The sequence below is a fragment of the Kryptolebias marmoratus genome, linkage group LG16, assembly GCF_001649575.2.
Source record: "Kryptolebias marmoratus isolate JLee-2015 linkage group LG16, ASM164957v2, whole genome shotgun sequence".
NCBI classification, from domain to species: domain Eukaryota; kingdom Metazoa; phylum Chordata; class Actinopteri; order Cyprinodontiformes; family Rivulidae; genus Kryptolebias; species Kryptolebias marmoratus.
Genome location: NC_051445.1, coordinates 13,779,957 through 13,800,266, shown reverse-complemented (window position 1 = coordinate 13,800,266; position 20,310 = coordinate 13,779,957). Strand labels below are relative to the sequence as shown.

At 43.2% G+C, this 20,310-nt stretch overlaps 2 protein-coding genes across 7 annotated transcripts in view; both read right to left on the bottom strand.

Annotated features, from left to right (window-relative positions):
* Window positions 1–10,086, bottom strand: part of zgc:158766 (uncharacterized protein LOC100009641 homolog) — a 33,763-nt gene extending 23,677 nt beyond the window's left edge. For 2 of the 5 annotated variants that reach the window (XM_037980153.1, XM_037980154.1), the window contains exon 1: window positions 9,706–9,915. In XM_037980153.1, the coding sequence (XP_037836081.1) occupies window positions 9,706–9,900 (195 nt within the window). In that variant the 5' untranslated portion in view covers window positions 9,901–9,915. Of the gene's footprint in view, window positions 1–3,367; window positions 3,610–9,705 lie in introns of those variants that run through there. The other 3 variants (XM_037980155.1, XM_017426544.3, XM_017426545.3) reach the window with 3 other exon arrangements.
* Window positions 10,087–19,523: 9,437 nt separating this feature from the next.
* nkd2b (NKD inhibitor of WNT signaling pathway 2b) overlaps window positions 19,524–20,310 on the bottom strand; it is a gene marked incomplete in the record, with an annotated part of 31,030 nt that continues 30,243 nt past the window's right edge. For both annotated transcript variants that reach the window (XM_025008145.2, XM_025008144.2), the window contains 1 exon segment: window positions 19,524–20,310. In XM_025008145.2, coding sequence (XP_024863913.1) covers window positions 20,133–20,310 — 178 coding nt within the window.

Here is a 20,310-nt window from a genome sequence, read left to right as displayed (position 1 = left end):
CCTCCCCCGGCGATCCGTCCTTCCTGAGTGGAACAGAGACATCTGTGTCCAACGATAAGCGTCCCAGATAAACAGCCAAGCGCCGGGGAAAGTTACGCTACGACAACCACGTGGCGTGTGGAAGAACGCGGGGCTTGGCGGTGGAACTCTTCGCAGCTTTCACTTGCTGCATCTGCATGACAATGGACACGCATAAATCGTCTAGAAATCGAGCCACAGCCCTTTTCAGTGCCCACCGTCAGACAGCCTATGTTTCACCCTTTGTAGGATCTGCCCCGTTTATCTGAACGGCTCGAAAGCATCAACTGGAGGAAATCAAGTCCAGCCCGGCTCTGCGACAAGGCTCTCATTGTGCGGGCCGCCTCTGCAAGCGGCACAAAAACGCCCACTTCCATCAGCATCCCGTCAGCTCGCTCGCAGCGAGGCTAAAAACGTCTCCGGGCATTAGTCACTTGTTGCGCCCGAGACGAGGAGAATGGTGCGGCGTTTTTTTTGCTTTTTGTTATTTTCATGGGAGGAGCGCTGACAATGGGGAGGAAAGCCCTCGCTGGGACTGCCGAGCGAGTTTGACTCCAAGATGAAAGAAGAGACGGTGACAGGAGCGGCTCGCCACAACGTGACCCAGGGCAAAAACAAATAACAAAAACTAAACCAGCCGGGTGACTCCAGGTTCAGCGTTTATGACAGGCTGCAGAGCCGAACGGCTGCTGAAGACGACTGATGCAGCTGAAACTGAGCCGCTACAGCAGAAAGGAGCAGAACTACAGCTAAAAGGAGCAAAATGCTAATTAAATGCAACAAAACGCTAGCTAAAGTACCAAAAGTCTAGCTAAAAGTAGCAAAATGCAAGCTTATAGCTGAAAGTAGCAAAAGACTGGCTAAAAGATAAAAGTATCAAAATGAAAGCTAAAAGATAAAATTAAGACAGTAGCAATGACTTGCTAAAAGTTGCAAAATAGTAGCTAAAAGTAACACAAGACTGGCAAATAGTAGTAAAAGACTAGCAAAAAGATAAAGCTAGCTTAAAGTAGTCAAATGCTGGCTAAAAGCTAAAAGTAGCAGAAGACTAACTGAAAGATAAAAGCAATAAAATGTTGTTTAAAAGCTAAAATTAAAAAGACAGTAGCAAAACGTTTGCTAAAAGTTGCAAAATGGTAGCTAAATGCTAATAGTAGCAAAAGATAGAGCTAGCTAAAAGCAGCAAAACACTAGCTTAAAGTAGGAAAACACTGGCTAAAAGCTAACAGTAGCTAAAAGTAACCAGAAACAGTAGGAATACTGAAGCACGTTTTAAAGAGAAGAACGTCTCTAAAGAAATCTCAGAGAATTTTCTATGAGGAAGATATTTATAGCTAAAGTTAAAAGTATAAAAGTTCCAAAAAAACCAAAAGTCCCAGCAGCCACCTCCTGAATGCAGCTGGACCTCTGATCTGTAGCCGAAAATTACGTTTAGCTTCCCATCTGGAGATCTTCCTCAGGTCAGGACTGGACAGCAAGAAGCTGCTGCTTCTGAGACTTTCAGGATTCATGACTGAGAAACTCCAGGAGCAGCTAGTTCACCGAAACATGACGGGAAAAACCACCTAATCGCCCCCTCAGAACATCGTTGCTGTGGAGAGCGCCACCTGTCTGCTGCACATTTCAGCAGGACGGGCTGAGCCACAGAGGCACGGGAGTCCAGCTCCACAGCTTCAGCCAGGATGGGAGTCCCACCCTTTTCTGTCTGATGCCAGGTCTGGCTGGCTCGCTGCGAGATGGAGGACCGAGGCGCTAATTACAGGTGGGACGGTGCTGTCTGAGCTGCGTGTGTGAAAACAGCTGCTCAGAGGGCTCGAAGGCACCGGCTGCAGCAGCAGGGAGCTCCTGTCTGCAGGGTGAACCCCGGTCAGCTCAGAGCTCGTCTCCTCCTGGTTTTTAAAGCTGTAGGTTCTGAACAAGGAGAGGCGGCGCAGGAGTGCATCGCTGAGACGGGGAGGGGGGTGGAGGCACAGAGAGGTGGTCGCTGACACATTTAGTGGGTCACCGACACAAAAGGAGCTGCCTACCAGGACTCCAGTGGAGCATGAAGCCACCGGGAGGGGGATGTAACCGGAGAGCCCCCTCCCTCCCATACAGGCCACTCACTGAGCAACCTGCTGACGGCCCTCCGGGGGGACAGGAAGGAGGACAAAAGCTGCAGGTTGCTCAGACGAGCCCGGCTGCCAGGTGCCAGGATGCCAACAAAGGGTGGCCGAAGATATGAGGATAAATTAGGCTCTCGTCTGCTCTGCATTCCTGCAGAAACATCAGACCGCGTCTGCCGGAAGCTGCACCCAGAGGTGCTACAGCTAGCCGCCGCTGCCGTCTGCACCTGTAACTCCCCGTGGAGCTCTACGTCAAACTGTGACGTGACGGATGGGAGCACGACGTGTTGCTGAGAGATCGCTTTTTTTTTTTTGTCTGTGAGAGGCGTTTTGAGACGGCAGCTTTCGGTCTCTGATCAAAGAAAAGCCTTTGTGCAAACAGAGAACGAGTCAGGAGAACGTGAACACATCGCAGCACGTTCTTCCAAAGGCAAACGGACGACTCGTTAGCAGAAACAATTACATTTTCTTTAAACTTACATTCGAATTCCTAAAAGTGAGAAAGAATGTTTCAGTCAGTCGTCAAATTGAAGCAACTTCCTAGAACAAACTAATCTAAAAAGCCGCAGGAAGGTACTTATATACATATGTGTATACACATATACACAGCTTCCCACAGTAATTCTCCTGATTTATGTCGGCAGCGGGAAATAATGACTTTACCCTACAGGAAGTGACCGGCACAGACAGGATGCTGTCTCAGAGTTGCACCGACACTATAATCGTGCAAACACACACTCACGTTATTAATTATAGCTTCACATAAAGGGAAAACTCAACGTAGAAGACAGGGGGAAAAAAGTGATCGGGTCAGAGCTGTGACGACTCCAAAAGTCCCTGAAAGTTAAAAATAGAAAAAGGTGCGTTTCAAAAACAATCAGTAGGCGATAACAGGTCAACACCTCAGAGAGAATATATGGTTGTTTTTGATCACTGGAGAAGATATTTTTCATTATATCTAATATTTATACTCATCTAACAGCCAAAATACAAGCTCAACACCGCTGAGGGAATCAACACAAGATGTAAAATAGATGGCAGACTCATTCCATGTGTAAGAAGCTAACTGCTGTGTTTTGGCTAAAGACCAAGCAGTCAAAATATCAGCTGCTGTATGAAAAACATCCATCTGAGGAATGTGTACAATAACACACACACGCTGTACCCAAAGGTGTTCAACACTGCCAGAGGTAGGTGTGAAAACACACACAGAGAGCACAGTAAAACCTCCACGAAGCTCCTACCTTGATGCTCAGGTAGTTTTCGCAGCTGCGGGACTTGGCTCTGGAGTGCATTTTGCCCAGAAACAACATTTAGGCACCGGAGGAAAGTCCAAATGCTCAGCGAGGGAAGTCATCGGCTCCGGGCGGCAGGTCTGACAGTCTGAGCTCGTGATACCGACGGGTTCAGCGGCATTTCTCCCCCCCCTCTCCTGTCTGACACTGACAGTGTGTGTGTGTTGTGGAGTTGGCAGCTGGAGCAGACTAAACTCCAGAGCGTGAGAGCGGCAGAAAGCTGGACTCCCCGTCACTCACCCTCCCTTCCTCCTGCATAACTTCCCCCGCCCTGCTGCTGCCGCTGCCTCCTCCTCCAGCTGGATAAATGCAACCCATCGTTCACACACACACACACACACACAGACTAACCTGCAACCCAACAAACTCATCTGTAAACTCTCCCCCCCACCACCACCACCTCACCCGACCCCTACCTCCGTCTCTTGCCTCAATGGTCTCCCTTTGTCCTCACAATACAAATGGACTAACTAGGGTTTCAGCTTATTCTGCTGCTTTTCAAAGGGGAGGGAAGAAAGGAAGACATCAGCAGTGGACTGGAGGCTCGGGTCACTTATACAATGGCATTCCCCTTAAATATCGCCGGGATGGGGGGGATGGGGGTTGTCCCATTCCAGGTTCTTCTTTGTTGAAACTTTTCGCCTTTTATCCAAAAGTTTAATATAGGACCAAGACGGCTTGCAGCTCCTCTGACTGAAGACGTCGTCAAACGTTTTTTCAACAAAGAAGAGCCCGTCCAGAGGTCCTGACTCGACCCCGTTCGATTTACCTGCACCTCCAAACGTTTTCAAACAGGAGCCCGTTTCCCATTTCTGCCTAAAACACAGGAAATCCTTGTTCAGGAAACCGGCGGGGGCGCGCGGGCCTTTGTGAACGCGCAAGAGTCCCATCAGCCCCGGCCCCGTCCGAACAGAGGCAGCAGTGAGGACGGGTAATTAGGTTGGCTCACATTTGGAGACGTCGTCAAAGCCATTAAAACGACCCGACTACGGCATCCAGAAATATCCTATTTGTCAGGAGACTGGGAGACAAAACAGGGCTGTCAAAGAAATAAATGTTCTCTGATTTGAACCAGAATCTACATTTAGTCCGGTCTTCTTTCTGCTCTGTAATCATCTATGTAAACAGAAGGACACATACCTCACATATACACTCCTCCTCTCTTCACCCATATACCGTCTGCCACCACTGAACCTGTAATTACTGCAGAAACCTTTGAAATGCAAGCTTTTTCTTTTTCTTTGTCCCCGTTTCTTACTTTTTGTACTTCATGAGCATGAAGAGGGCAGCTTAGAAGAAGTGGGAGACTTTTGAACAGCAGATGGATTACAGTGAAGGGACATTGTTGTATATGTGCTGTGTTTGATGGGAAAACGGTCATCGAGGCAACCCTGAACGTTAACTACAATCGTCCATCCTGGCGTTGATTTGTGGCCGGGCCGTAGAGGCGAACCCATACACCCCTGAGGGATTCCGAGGCGTTCCCAGGCCGGAGCAGAAACATGATCCCTATAGTTCTGGGTCTCGCCCCGGTGGGAAAACCTTCAGAGGGAGGCGTCCTGATCACATGCCAGGACCACCTCAGCTGAACGCTTTGATCCGGAGGAGCAGCGGCTCAGCTCTGGGATCGTGGAAACTAAAACTAAAATGGATAACTCTGTGTTTCAGCTTTGATAACCATTAAGGTTTTTTAGGAGGCGTGATGATCACGAGCGAGCTGAACCTCCGAACGGCTCCCTAAAACGAACGGTGCCAACCCGCCTCCTTTGCTGTTCCGCCGAGACGAAGAACAGGCAAAGGGGATGAGCGCAGCAGTCGTTGTGATTGGCGAACATGCGCTAAGGAGGGAGTTGAGTGACTGTACGACATGACGTATGGTTGTTCCACGCTACTAACCATTCAAAATCAAACGTCTCTTTGTAAGCAACGGATGCACAAGGGCTGGCTCCATAAATCCCATCCCTAGCCGGACTGATCCCACTCTGATCGTGTCCATAACTGTCACGCAGCAACGTTGCTTGGACGGCGCAGGTTACTCCAGCTGTATCTTTCTGCTGAACATTCACTCCTAGATGATAACAGTTACCACTTTGTAACTGACCTCAGACCTGCAAACACTGGCAAATCGTCAATCAGTGCCAGGAAATCATGGCGTCATGATCATAGGCTTAAAGCAACACCAACATTTAAACTACATGACACACTTGTTTACCTTACCTTTGCAGCAATGGCTCATGGGAGTCTTAAACCACTTCAGTTTTAACTTCCTGTAGCCACTAGCTGTGTTAGTATGCTAATGCGAGCTTGTAGGTAAACAGAAACTAGTGGAAATTTGGTTTCTGCTGCTGTTTTTAGTAATAGTCTAAGTGCTGCAGATAATGTTTTTGTCCGCATTTTCACTTGTGCAAAAGATATTCTGCATTTTATTTGTTTTTACCAGTGTAAACTTATTGAGGTTTAGCTGTTTTGCCCTTCAACAGATGTCCCGTTCGTTTACATGGACCTGAACTTGTTCTGAAACCAGCCTGCAGGGGGCGCTTCTGAGTCTAGTTAATCATCTATGTTGGTCAACATAGGTCAACATATCCATATACAAACTATTGTAAATACGGTAAAAACTGAATCCTTAGATATAATTATTTTAACCTTCCACAGTGGTGACCCTTAGTTCTTTTATTTTCATTACCCATAATGATTTTGTAAATCCAATTAATTAAATGGTCAAATGTATGGATTGGAAGAGACTCTTGAAAAGTGGTAAAATAGGAGAATAAAATGTAATTTACCAACCATTTCTCAGCAGTTATGTTGAGAAATAAAACAGGTAAAGATCCCCCGCCACGGAGGGCTGCCTGGTTCGGTTTTCCGTGTCTCGTTTAAAATCTGCCCTGACAACCGGAAGAAAGATTAATAATTTGAAGGGATTACTTTGGTTTGAGTCTCGTTTTGGTTCATGCATGTGTTTTAAGACAACCCAAATAGTGTGTCTTTTTTAAGGACTTGGACACGAGTCTCCGTGGTTTACCGGAGGCAGTGGTGTACGGTTTAAACTCCCGGAGACGGAGGTCAGGAGGGCACTGGGATTAACAAACCGTTTCCTGAAGACAAGACCGATCATTTACCCCCACATGCACGGCGTCCCTTCTGTCAGAGACGAAAATAAATACTTGTGAACTTCATACACCCGGCTGGACAAAATGTTTGGACTCAGATCAGGTTGGCCGGGGGAGTTCTTTTTTTTTTTTTTTTTTTTTTAAAACGGAAAAATACTCTAAAATGGCTGCGGGGTTCGGCGTTCCTGTTGTCCTTCCACGGGCAATTCACAAAAGTTTAAAATAGCCTCGTTTACGCAAGCTTCTTGTAAACAATATTTATGTGATCTGAAAGGGCAGATAGGGGGGGGTCCCTGGAGGGGGGCACCGGATCAGATACAGACATCGGGGGAATAAATTAGCCAGATGACAGCGAGAGCCGCGGTTTTCATCGTTTCTCATCTGCGGCAGATAAAAAAATGAGGCTAAAACGGATTCCTCAGGTCTCTTTAAGTGTGGAATGGTTCTGAACGATTAACATCTTACCTGTCGTCCAAATAATAACTGTCCAAGTGAGACCGAGAACAAAAAATAAAGAAAAAAACATTTCATGATTACATATTATACTACATTTATGTGTTACATTGTCATTCTAGCTGATAAATTATGATAATCCTGTTTGAGGCTGCACCAGAAATGATACAGCTAGCTGCTACTGCCACCATTTGTGTGTAAATGTATAAAATAAATGTATAAAAGTACTTATTTTTAGTTTGCTTTTTATTCTATCGTTCTGCTACTTTTAGCTTTTGGCTGGGGCTGGTGGTGCTGGTGCACTACTTTTGACCTTTAGCGAGCATTTAGCTTCTTTTAGCTGGTGCTGTGCTCCTTTTAGCTTTAACAAATCAGCCTAATTCTTCTCCAGCAGCTTTCAACAAAGTCATCTAGCACTTAGCGTTCTCTTATTTCCACCGAAAATGTCATTTGTTCAGTCATTCTAATAAATAACTACGACATTTAATGTAAATAACCATTTAATGTAAATAACCATTTAATGTAAATAACCATTTAATGTAAATAACCATTTAATGTGAAACTGACAGCGATGTAGAAGTATAAAAACTAGTAACCGCGTGAATTTCTGTGGATTTGTTTCAGATTAAAGCTCTTAAACCAGTCATTAGCTAAACTCTGTATCTCCAAACTGAAGTTCAAAGAGCTATCTACAGCAGGTAAGATATTTGTGCTTTATAACCTGTCTTTAAAAGCTCTGAACTATCCCATGGTTACCAGTGCTCACAAGGGTAATACACTGGATGACTCAACCTTTACAATACGTAGATTTAACGGGACACTTGTGCTAAATGTAAACTATAAACTAACGGGTCAGAACCCGGCTGCAGGTGGATGGGCGGTCATCACGATGAACTAACGCAAACACACACCGGACTGTGGAATGTGACGCCTTCATCCCACCTCACGTCGTACCCACCCCGCAGTCCCACACAGAGACGCTGAGGAGACGGTAAACTTCACCTTTTTCCCCGTCCTGTAAACGACAAACAGCTGTGGTAACATCCGGACTAAAGCTACACGATGTAAGGACCGTTTACTTCACTGCTGTGGTTCTTTTATAGTTTCCCCCCCCATTAGTTTCTCAAAGGTAGTAAATGTTACGTCTGACATCATCCAGGTAAACAGCTTTAGATCGTTCTTTCTGCCGTTAGCCAGAGGAAATTAATTTCACTGTCACTTTAAATAAATAAATAAACTTCATTCTCATGATTTCTTAACAGAAACCAACAGATATTTGGCACTTTTATGGTGTAAACTTCAAGTATTTTCTTATTAAGACAACTGTAGAATAATATTCTCTCAATAAACTAGACAAATGTTGTGTTTTTCCGCTAACAGGTTTGTCTTTAACCGAAGATGGAGAAGCTCAGCAGATGAGACGTCCATCTCCTCGCACCGACTCGAGAACTCGCATCACATCTCCATGTAGGCTCAACCCAGCCCCGGAATCTTACGACCTCTGACCTCTGACCCTTCCTCCGACCCCACTGGTGCCGAACCAAAACACCAACACTCGGTACAGATCTGTACTGAAACGCGCTGCACCAGAAAGAGAAACATTTACAACGAAAAGAGTAGCCACTTTTCGTGCCAGAGTTGTAGACGATTATTGGTCAAAACTTGAAAACAGCGTTGAGCGCGATCCTATCCAGTGTCACGAGACGTCACGCTCCGAGTATGTCCTGTGAATGACTCTCGGCTACTACCACACCAAATCTTAGCCTAATATCTGCAAACCTGACTGAGTTAGAGCCATTTTTGTGTCGGCTAATTTCACTTAGCTGTGGCGGCCGTCTTGAATTGAAAAGACTCCAAAAGTTAATCAGCTGTAGACGTGCATCTAATGATTAATTTCTGGGAGTTTCATTAAAATCTATCCAGTGGTTCATGAGATATTTTGCTAACAGACAGATAGAGTTGACTCCACATAGAGGCAAAATAACAAACAAAGATCCCGCACAATCTGTCAGCGCTCAGAGGATGTGTTGGAGATCGGTCTCAGTGACTACCACCCCAAACTTTAGGTCAGTGTTCATAAAACTGACGAGTTGGCTCTGGCAGCCATCTTGAACCCGGCTGACTCCAAAAACCTAATCAGCTGTAGGTGCACAGGAGTTAATCCGATTATTAACTCCTGCAAAGCTTCACTGAAATTCGACCAGGGGTTTGAGAGATATTTCGAAAGCATCATCGCCCGTTTCGTATTTTGGCGGCGCGGAAGCAGCGTTCCCCCCGAGCACGCGAGCACAGGTGTCCGGAGGAGGCGAGGCGGCGTCAGACCGATGCAGCAGAATCTTAGAGTTGCTCTGAAGCAAAGCAAACAAGGTTTCAGTAGGTTTGATCCCGGTTCTTAACCCGCTGTCATCACATTTGGGGGGAAAATGACGGCAACCTTTTCTTCTCCCCTGATCTGAGCCGCAGGGCCGCGCAGATAAAAGGCAGAAGTTTTTCCTCGTCTTAAAGCTGGATTTGTTTGAGCTTTTGGGCGCGGGCACGTTTCGGGATCCTCCTAAATCTGCCTTTAAAGTCAACGCCAGCTCATTCACGTCAGCGGCAACAAACGCCTGTTGACTTCCTTATTTAAATAATAATAATAATAATTTTAAAAAAACCTGAATGCCTCTTCAATCCTGAGGTTTGGCAGATAAGGGCGACAAAGCTGAACGACCCCGAACTCACCTCGCTGCGCTCCTTCAGGCTGAAGCCCCCCGACTCACCGAGGAGTCTGTGGCCCTCCGAGGCCCCTGACAGCTGTCCCACCTGGAGCCACCCTACTTCCTCAGGTCCTGGAGCAGCCTGACGTCTTCCATCACACGCTCCGCTCTGTCGACTGAGGAGAACCGCAGCATTAAGGCTGGCCAGGCAGAATGTCATCCCCTCCACCCCCCGGTCCTCCTCCTCCTCCTCCACCACCTCCACCCTCCAGGCATCCCAATTCCTCAGCGGGGCGTCGCCCTGTGGCTTTATCTGCACCCATCTCTGTGTCAACAAGCCAAAACAGTCAGGAGAGGACAACTGCGCCTCACCTGAGCCGTTCACGGGCAAACGTTGTGTTTTTCTTTGCTTTACTGCGTTTGCTTCAGCAAATCACACTTCTCTCTCTCTCTCTCCCTTCCGGGTGTAATAAATGCCCTGATTGACTTTAAGCCCCACGAGCCGTGGCGCTGAGGCTGCACATCAAAAAAAAGGGGGGGACAATGCAGAGAGGCGGCCTGCGTTGTCGCGTGGATTATCGAGCCGCTCGGCAAACACCTCCAGGTGCGCATTCCGCACCGGGAAAAAAAGGGGGGGACAAGGTGGGAGTCAGCCCTCCGGATCAATAAAAACTGCTGACTGGCTCTCCCTCTTGACCTCTGCATACCTGAGAGGGGAAACAAAGTGGCTGAAGCTGAGCGAGGAGCAGCAGACACAGAAAACATGATTCCTGTAGTCTTAGATGGGTGCTAAAGTTATAAATCCCATCGTTCCAAGACGTTTTTGTGATTTAGATCACTTCCCGAATTTAAAGTCTCACCAGGATTCTTTCGCTTTTCTGACATTTTGAACATTTTTCTCATTACGTCATCAGTTTAAAAACTTTTGTTGCATAATTAAACAGTTTTTGTGTCATTAAAAGTTTAATTTAAACGCTAAATGTTATACCTAAGTGCTAAATGTTTGATTTAAATATTTTAAAAATGTAGCAGCCTTTACCGTGACGTCATCATTCTGCGACCGTAAGAGAGAAGCAAAGAGCTAGGCTAGCTAAAAATTAAATTTAAATGTTATATCTAAATGGTAAACATGTCTAAATGTTAGATGTTTCGTCTAACATAAATATTCAACTGAAATATTTAGTAATGGAATGTGGCCTTTCCTGTGACATCATCATTCTGCGACCGTAAGAGAAAAGCAAAGAGCTAGGCTAACTAAAAGTAAAATTTTTATGTTTAATGTTACATCTAAATGGTAAATCTTGTGTCTAAATGTTAAATGTTTGATTTAAATATTTAGAAATGTAACAAAATAAATAAAACATGGTGGAAGTGATTGGCTATGAATCACCGACACAGCGGCTGGCAGAGTCCAAGACTCGGTTTCTTTATCATCTTTGAGTTTTATTTAACTCCAAAACACCCGGTTTATTTCCAACATGAATGAGCGTGCGTGTGTGGGGTCCAGAAACTCTACGTCTTCTGAACTACACGTTTGAAGACACAAGCAGGTGTCTTCAGTCCCAGCACTGGAATGGTCCCTCACACGTGGCTTTATGAAAATCATTGCATTCTGTGTTTGTTTAGATTTTACTCAACATCCCATCTTCGTCAGAACTGGGGTTGTGTAAAACAAACAAGTCTGAACGTATTTCTGATTAGACTCCCTGATGAGTCTGAGTCACGTTAACCACCAAACAATCATCTAATGGTGAAGAAATTGTTATAAACATCAAACTTCAAATCAAAAACACTAAAAAACTTGCATATTTTGACAGCTATAATGGCTTTAAGCTTTCAGTATTTTGCTGTTTTCTTCTCAACTTAAATTGAACTTTATTATTTTTCTTTTAGCCATCTACACAAACAACCAACAACAAAAAAAAAAGGTTAAAAAAAAGGGTTAAAAAAGTCCAAATAAACGGCTAAACGAGAGCTTTAGTCTGAACAAACTCATCACCTGACAGAAGTCATGAAGTGATTTTTGTTTTTTATTTGTCTAAAGTTCTTCTGATGTCACCGAGGAGACTCAACTTTTGGACGAGCCTGAGAAAAGACAAATTGTGGAAGACGTAAAAAAAAATTACATAAAATTCTGAAGACTTATCATCAGCAACTTAAAAAGCAAAATTCCCGAGTCAGCAGCTTGTTAACTGCTTTCATACGGGAAATAGAAATTGTCTCCTTGTGTTTTCCAGTAAACTGAAGGACGTGAGACACGACGATAGCCATCAGTGGACTCATCATACTTAACGTCCTGCACCTGATAAAATGCTCCTCTATGGGAGGGGAGGACGGGGGACGGAGGGGGAGGCGTTTCCTGTTTCCACAACTCTAATTAGACCCGTCTCTGGAGGACAGGAGCTACCAGGAAGAGACGCTTTATCACAGAGGACTGGTCCTCGGTGGAGACTGAAAAAATACTGAGAAGCTGAAACTGAGCTGTTAGGAGCTAAAACAAGCATGACCCTAGTTTAAAGGCAACAGTAGCAAAATGCTAGCTAAACTACAAGTAGGAGAGTCCAGCTGAAAGTAGCAAAGCAATAGCTACAAGCTAAAAGAAGCAAAGTGCTGCTTAAAAGCTAGAAAGTCACAAAATGCTAGCTATCAGCTAAATGTAACAAAAAGCTAGTTAAACGTAGCAAAAAGCTAGGTAAAAGAAATGAAAGGTTAGCTAAATGCAGCAAAAGGCTAGGTAAGTGTAACAAAAGACTAAAAGCTAAAGTTACAGAACAGTAGCTAAAAGTTAAAAGTAACAAAAGGCTAGCTAAAAGCTAAAAGTAGGATAATCTAGCTCATAGTAGCAAAGCAATAACTACAAACTAAAAGAAGCACAATGTTACTTAAAAGCTAAGATAATAAAAGGGCTAACTAAAAGTAGCAAACCACTAGCTAAAATTCAAAAGTCACAAAAATTCTAGTTAACAGCTAAATGGAATAGAAACACTAGCTAGAAGTAGCAAAACAATAGCTATAAGAAGCTAAAAGCTTAATGTAGCAAAAACTTTGCTAACATCAGAAAAACAATGAACAATGGTTTTCTATGGGGAAAATGTTTGTAAATTGAATCAAATTAAATATTTTGAAAAGTACAAAATTTACAAAAACCAGATGTCATAGTACCCATGTCCTGAAGAGCCGAACGTTTGGATTTATGAAAGGCTAAACCAGCGCAAAGTATTCAGAAAGTAGCTTGACTGAAAACATACATTTTGGAAAGCATTCACACAATTATTATAAACTGAAGAACAACCACTTTACAGATTTGACCACAAAAGTAATGTGTCAAAGATTATATATGTATATTAACCACAAACATACAATATTAAAGAATATTAGTGGTTTTGTTTCTTTTTCAGGTAGAGTTTGTCTTGAAAAGACATTCATAAATCCATCTAAACACCCACAGACTGATTAAAGAGAGAAAAAAGAATAAATCTTCTTCATTATGACTGTTGTTGCTCTATTTGTCTTCTGTTACCACAGAGATCGCCTGTTTAATGTAAACTAAAGGTTCGTTCCGTCTTTTCAGACTAATGATTGCTTCCTGTTTAAAGATGCGGGGCTGATAAACTTGAATTTTTGTGGCTTTTTATATAAATAGCTGTTGTTGCTGTTGTTGGGATATTTCACTGAGCTGCAACCGTTAGGGCTGAAGAATAAAATACTGCAAAAATACAGTTCCTTCATTTGTCTTCTGTTTGTTTGGGAATATTAGTCATTCTGATTGTTCAAATAAAAATTTTAAGCACCATTCCTCATCTGCCTCCTTAGTTTTGATCCTCTTTGCTCCATTCAGTAGCTTATTTATTTTTACAAGGATGCTTTTCTTTATTTTTGTTTGTTTAAACCATTATGAATCATTCAGACACAAGAAAAAGCCTAAACTCAAGGGATGAGCCAGTCTTGTGTTGACGCAACAACTTGGCAAAGAAACCATTTTAAGTTTTATTTTTAGGCAACTTGTTACAAAAATACAATTTGTTACCACAATTAGTCAGCTAGTCACTACCAAGTTACTAGCTAGTTTCCTAGCTAGTAATATGTTAGCTAGTTAGTACTGGGTCACAAGCTAGTAACTGTTTATTTAGTCACTGCCAAATTACTAGCTAGATTCCTAGCTAGTAATTTGTTAGCTAGTCACTTCCATGATAGTAGTTATCTTCCTAGCTAGTAATTTGTTAGCTAATCGCTATGATATTACTAGCCTTCTTTCTAGCTTGCAATTTGTTAGCTAGTCACATGATACTAGCTACCTTCCTAGCTAGTAATTTGTTAGCTACTCACTGCCAAGTTACTAGCTAGCTTTCTAGCTGGTCAAACCAGTATCTTACTGGGCTGTGACTGTGTGCGACTAGTTGGAAACTTGTGGGAAAATTGTGAGAAATTACCTACATCTGTAGTTGTACTCTCACTGAATGCGTCTTTAGAAGTTTGCACAATGCTGTTTGTGTAGCTTACATGTTGTGTAGACGTCTCGTAACACAAAACGGCAAATTTGCGACTGTCGGGCGCTTAAACGCGACTCCACAAGGGAAACCGAGAACCCCCGAAAACGTCTGAAGAAATTTGGAGATTTTGTCACAAATGCTGCAAGTTGTCACAAACAGTGAGCTGCTCGCCTAACTTTCTACAGTACATTAAATAATATTAGCCTAACACAAAGATGCATTTAGTTTCAGCTTCTTTGGTCGATTCCATGAAAAGCACTGAAAGATGAAACAGTTTGATATAAAATAGTATTTTAGCACAGACAACGAGCCATTAAAAACATGACATCAGCTGAAGGATGACACAGCTTAGAGGTCAGGGTTTAAAATATATATATATATATATTTTTTTTTTAAAACACTATTTCTGCCCTGGCTTTCCTTCATTTTTCCTCCATTTGTCCATTTTATTTGTGTGTTTTTTTAGTTAAAGGAAAACCGGAGGAAATATTGATCAAGACCACTTTGAAAGATTACTCCTCTGCTTTGGGTTGACGACTTTTTAACACTTGCACACTATTCTCCTCTAGTGGACATCACACACACACAAAAAAAACCCCACATATTAGGACAAAAGTTTTCTCCGGTACAACCAACATCTGTCCGCGCAATAAAGTTCACTGTATTAGAAACGCGTCGGATGATTAAACCCTCCTTTGAATAATCAGTCCTGGTTTATGGTGATATCTATTAGTATGCAAAGAAGGGAAGCTGAGGGGGAGAGGAAGGGGGGAGACAGTCCGTCAAAAGAGAGGATGGTCTGCGGGGGAGAAAGAAGCTCTCGCCCGGCGGCTCTTATTGCCTGGCAACCTCGGCGCCGGGCAGGGAATGTGTCCGCAGTAAACGGCCCGCTCTGGCTTACTCCCACCATCGGGAGTAAATTACACCAAATCAGGGAAAACTGACTGTAAGAAATCGATACCAGGAGCCGGGAAATCGTAACGTTGAAGCCGCGGAAGATCCTCTGTCCCTTGAAACAAGTTTTACAACTATTCCAGAAGTATTTTATTTTATTTTATTGTTTCACGGCTAAATGCAGCTCCAGTTGGGTCATTTTAGATTAAAAAGGTCTTTTTTAATTATTATTAAATAGATAATCAAACTCCTCAACTCGGGTAAGAACTCCTCAACTTCTTGAACCGTTTTAACCGGAGAGAGTTTCCCCTTTTCTTCTCTCCCCAGGCTCGAGAGTCGTAATTAGTGAGCCATTTTCCCCCTGGATTGAACTCTGCTCAGCTTAGGGCTTAATCAAGTGGAAATTTGGGGAAGAAAAAAAAAAAAAACACAACCGGGGGGGTGCAGGACAGAATGGACCAATTGTTCGGATGAAGGCCTCATGTAGGGTCTGCTTTCATGTCCTTCTTGGGGGGATGTGCTCGGGTTTTACAGTAGCACTTTTCTCCAACACTTTTTTAGTTTTTTTTTTTTATTTCTTCGCTTGGAAATAGTGGGAAAAAGCAGCCTGAACGTAGACACAAAGTCCAGATGAATCAATCCTGCTTGTAGTGGTAATAATCATTTCCCTTCAGAAGTATTCACACACAGGAGGTAAAACTCTGATAAATACATCAACACACTGCCGCACACTCAGATATACAACTGGAGGTTTTCTTCATACAAACAGACAGTCTCCCTATAGAAGCCCATTACTGCCAGGTGGAAAAAAAAGAAATCATTACATGTTGTTAATAAGGGATTGAATATAATGATTTAAAAGTCACAGTTATGCATTTTATCGTCCTAATAAAGGGTTTTAAAGTCTTTTATATGTTTTAAAGTTATATTTATGAATTTCAAAATCATAATAATTAGTTTTCAAGTTTTAGGTATGAGTTTTAAAATTATTATTGTGAAATTTAAAGTTTAAAGTAAAAATATGAGATACACAGTCAAACTAATGAGTTTCAAAGTCATGATTGTAGGCTTTAGACAATTTATTATTCACATTTGAAGGTCTATTGACATAAGTTTGAGTTTTAAAGTTGTAATGAGTTTAAATGTATATAATTATGGGTTCTGAAATCATAATTATTAGCTTCAGTCATTATTAGGAGCTCTTAAAATTATAATTATGAGATTCTTAAAATTATTTGAGTTTTAAAGTTAAATTTTGAGAGAAAGTCACAATTCTGACTTTGAAAGTCATAATGTAATATAAATTTAAGAATACATTTTATAACAATACCTTTAAAACTTAAAACGACTTGGAAACTCATAGTTATGAGACGCCAAATCTCAACCACCACCACCTCAGAAATTCATAAATCTGAGATTCAAACTTATGTATGAAATACAAAATCATAATTGTGGCTTTTTTAAAATTTTAAATTTTGTCTTTGAAATGTTATAATAATGACCTATTACCCTAAAAGTCATGATTAAGTTTTAAAATTTAGAGAATAGGACAATTTTTGGTTTTAGGTGGCAAAGATGAGCTTCCGTACCGATGTGTTTCTGCAGTGGAGCCGTTCCCCTTCATGTCCTGAAGGGAAATCCAGCGTATCAACAGGTTGAAGATAATCACATTTTCCTGAAAAGAGGCTTAGCCTCACTAAACAGGCTGCAGAAAAGAAAAAAACACTACATACAAAACTACAAAACAGCGTTTACTGGGAGAAGCTACAGGAGAAACAGAAGTCATTCCTGAATAATTCATTGTTCGGGCTCCATACCTTCAGTCCCTTTCAGTCCACTTTTCCTCTGCCTGCTGACACCAGGAGAAAAGTTTCCCACTTGTTGCAAAATAAACAAAAAAACAAGAAACAAACCAAGAATCTGTAATGAAACAACAATTTACCACCAAACAGGATGAGCTCTGGAGTCTCCGGGGTCTCCGGGGTCTCCGGTGTCTCCGGGGCTCCGAGGCGTCCACCCTCTCTCAGATTCGGGGTTAATTCCTGCAGTTGTCGGAGCAGGTTCACCCGAGCGCGGAATAAAGAGGATATTTGCATCGGGACGACCCTCCCCTCGCCTTTCAGAGCTGCTATTGTTTGTCTCAGCCTGGGTGGGGGGCTCGGATTCAGGCCTCCACTAAATCCCTGATGAGCGGAGCAGGGTTTTTTTTTCTTCTTCTTCTTATGAGCTGAAGCTGGCAGTTACCAATCACCACAAGGAAATCCATCATCCAGACTACAAGTTTTTACTGTAATATCAAGACAAGACAGCAGGATCACTTTGAGAGTCTGTGCTGATAAAAGAAAGGCTTCAGATCCCAGCAGAAAAGGCCCTCTGAGTGGGTTTAACTGCTTATCATGGTAAACGCACCTTTAAGACTTTAAAACGGGATGGTAAAGGTGCTCGTTACAAAGCCGTGAAAACCGTAACAATTTTTTTTCCCTCATGCCGATAGTTTAACGCAAGGGTAGGCAACCCTGGTCCCGGAGGGCCACCATCCTGCATGTTTTACTTGTTCCTCTTCTCTAACACACCTGATTTGAATCAATGGGTGATTAACAGGCTTCTGCAGAACATGAAGAGGTAATTTAACCACTGAATCAGGTGTGTTGGAGCAGAGAAATAACTAGAACGAGACCCAGAGTTTGACACTCCTGGCGAACCTGAAAGACAAGATTCTAGTTCTGGTTTGAGTCAGAAAAGTCCCAAATGTCAGAAAGGAGCTGAACAAACCTCCAAATGGTGAACTTGCATAAGTTTTACAAAAAGCCACGTGTTCTTGAATGTCGCCGGCGCTTCCCCGCCCTGGCTGATCGGGTCGTCTCCTTCAGTCGTTCTCTTTTGTTTTTTCCGCGTTCAGCCGCAGATTTGCTCTCATTTCTACCGGAACACCCTCTAACCGGACTCTCCGTTTGTTCGATTCTAATGTATTTGTTGTTTTTTTGCGAGGTCAGTCGCGTGCCTCCAGCTTCCACCTGGACTTCGCCGGATTCATCTGAGCGCTTTGTTTACATCGAACACAGACCCGCATTTTGGGATCGGACATCACATTACATCTGGGAGAACTACCGGAGTGAACTCTTCCAATCGTCACCGTTTGATATTATTCAGGAGAAGCTTTTATATGTTTGAGTTCACGCTTTACGACAAGTCCCTTTTAACGCTTGGATTTTTCTTTTTAAACCCTTCCGGAGCCCACATGGAAACACTGCAGGGATTTTTGATGAAAACGGTCTGAAATGGCTCCAGCATTGACCTCCGGGTTGTTTACTGAACAAAAACTAAATCAGTGTATCTGATAAAAAAGCTTTCTGTGTTTTTCCTGTTGGAACAAATTGTTTACTTGCTGCTCGCCGAGTCCTTTCTGTCCTGTTTACCTCCACTCACTCCGTGATCCCAACGGGAAAACCATGTGACCCGAGCAGCAAAACGTGTCACAGCGAGGAGTTTTTCCAATGCCAAGTTGTTATCGCTTTGGTATTCTCTCACCTCAAAACGAGACATGGTTTGTTGAAATTTGCCGATTTGTCGCCTGGCAGCGAGCTGCATTTGCTTGCGAGCCCGGCGGTTTGAAAACGGGATTTTTATCGGCCTGTAGGGTCATCGGCAGGAAATCCAACCCCATGTTTAAAACGAGGAACCCTCCCCCTCCCCAAGCTTCACAACGAGGCCAAACATTATACAAAGGGATTTCCAGGTAAAGAAAAAGGGTCAATTTTAAGCGGAGATTAGAAGGGTTATATTCAAAAGATTATTTCTGTTAGAAAAATCTAATTTAAAGCTAGATTAGGAAGATTATTTGCTTCTTTATTTACTTACTGGGATCACTAAAATGGCGTCTTTGTGGACTTGGTTTTACGCAAATCTCAATTACGCCAAAAAGCCTGGCCTCAGTCTGTCTCATTTAGCAGCACGGGTCAGATTGTGTAACGTAATGAGGATGTTTATCAGCTGGCACGTTATAAAATAGCACCAAACTTTTTTTTTCTTTTTGGAGGGGTTGAAGGAGTAAACTGAGGCTAGATTAGGGTTGAAAATCACTACCCAGCTGTGCCTGTGTGGGTTTTATTTCTCACCAAGCTGCATTAACCCCGCTTTGTGTCTTCCAGAGCGACTAACTACTGCTGCCTAGTGGCCGAGGTGAGTCCGGACAGACTTGTGAGCAGCACAGATGTTTTTCACTCCTGCCCTGGAGCCATGAAAACTCAAATCAGACAAATGAAGCAGCTTTAAACATTAAAAAAAGCAGTTTTAACCAAATACAAGGTTAAAGCAGCAAACATTTGGCTGAAAGTAGTAAAATGGGAGCTAAAGTTTATTGAAGCTGAGGCAGATTTGAAAAAGAACAGCATTATTAAAGAGATCTTAATGTGTTTCTATGGGAGGAAAGTGAAAGAAAGTCTCTCTGCGGTCAAGTAAATGAACTAAATAATGTTTATTAAAATATATAAAAGACAAAAATACATATATGCATAATTATATCCATGATGACATATGCATAATGAGTGTAGTTATTATACAGTAAAATGTGTTTACATAGATAAATTTTTTTTTATACATATAGCAGGATATTTTTGCATTAGAACTGGCAGTGGTGATTTTATATCCCTCCCTCCCCTTCCCAAAACAAAAAATAAAGAAACCCCTCAGCTCACAGCAGGCGTCTAAATAAATCGAGGCCTCTGTGAAAAGCTCGAGAGCAGCAGCACCTTTTACACCTGAGATCTGTGTTTTTGGAAAAGGTCTCACACAGAACAACTTGTCTGACGTAAACTGTAGCTTGTAGGACTTTATTTGACAGCTTCAAAAAAACAAAAAACAAAAACAGGTAGACGTGACAGATGTCTGGTCTACGGGCTCCCTCGGTAAGTGTGTGGAAGGAGTAGAGGTGTTCAGTCGCTCCACTCTAACATCCGTCAGCTCCTCGTCTCCTCAGGGTGGAGGAGGAGGTTCGAAAGTTCCCGTCGCTTGGTTGTGGTAAGTCCTGTGCAGTTCCAGCCGCCGCCCACTGAGAGGTGGGGGGGGGCCGTCATGTCTGGTGGTAGTGGTGATAGTGGTGGTGGTGGTGGTGCTCGTGGTGGTGGTGGTGCTCGTGGCGCTGCACCACGGGCACCGCGAACCCGGGGCTCCCCGGCGGCCCGGGCGCCTGCTCTTTCTCCAGACTCGGCAGCGCGGCAGGCGCCGGGGCCTGCTGCGGGGGGTGGGGG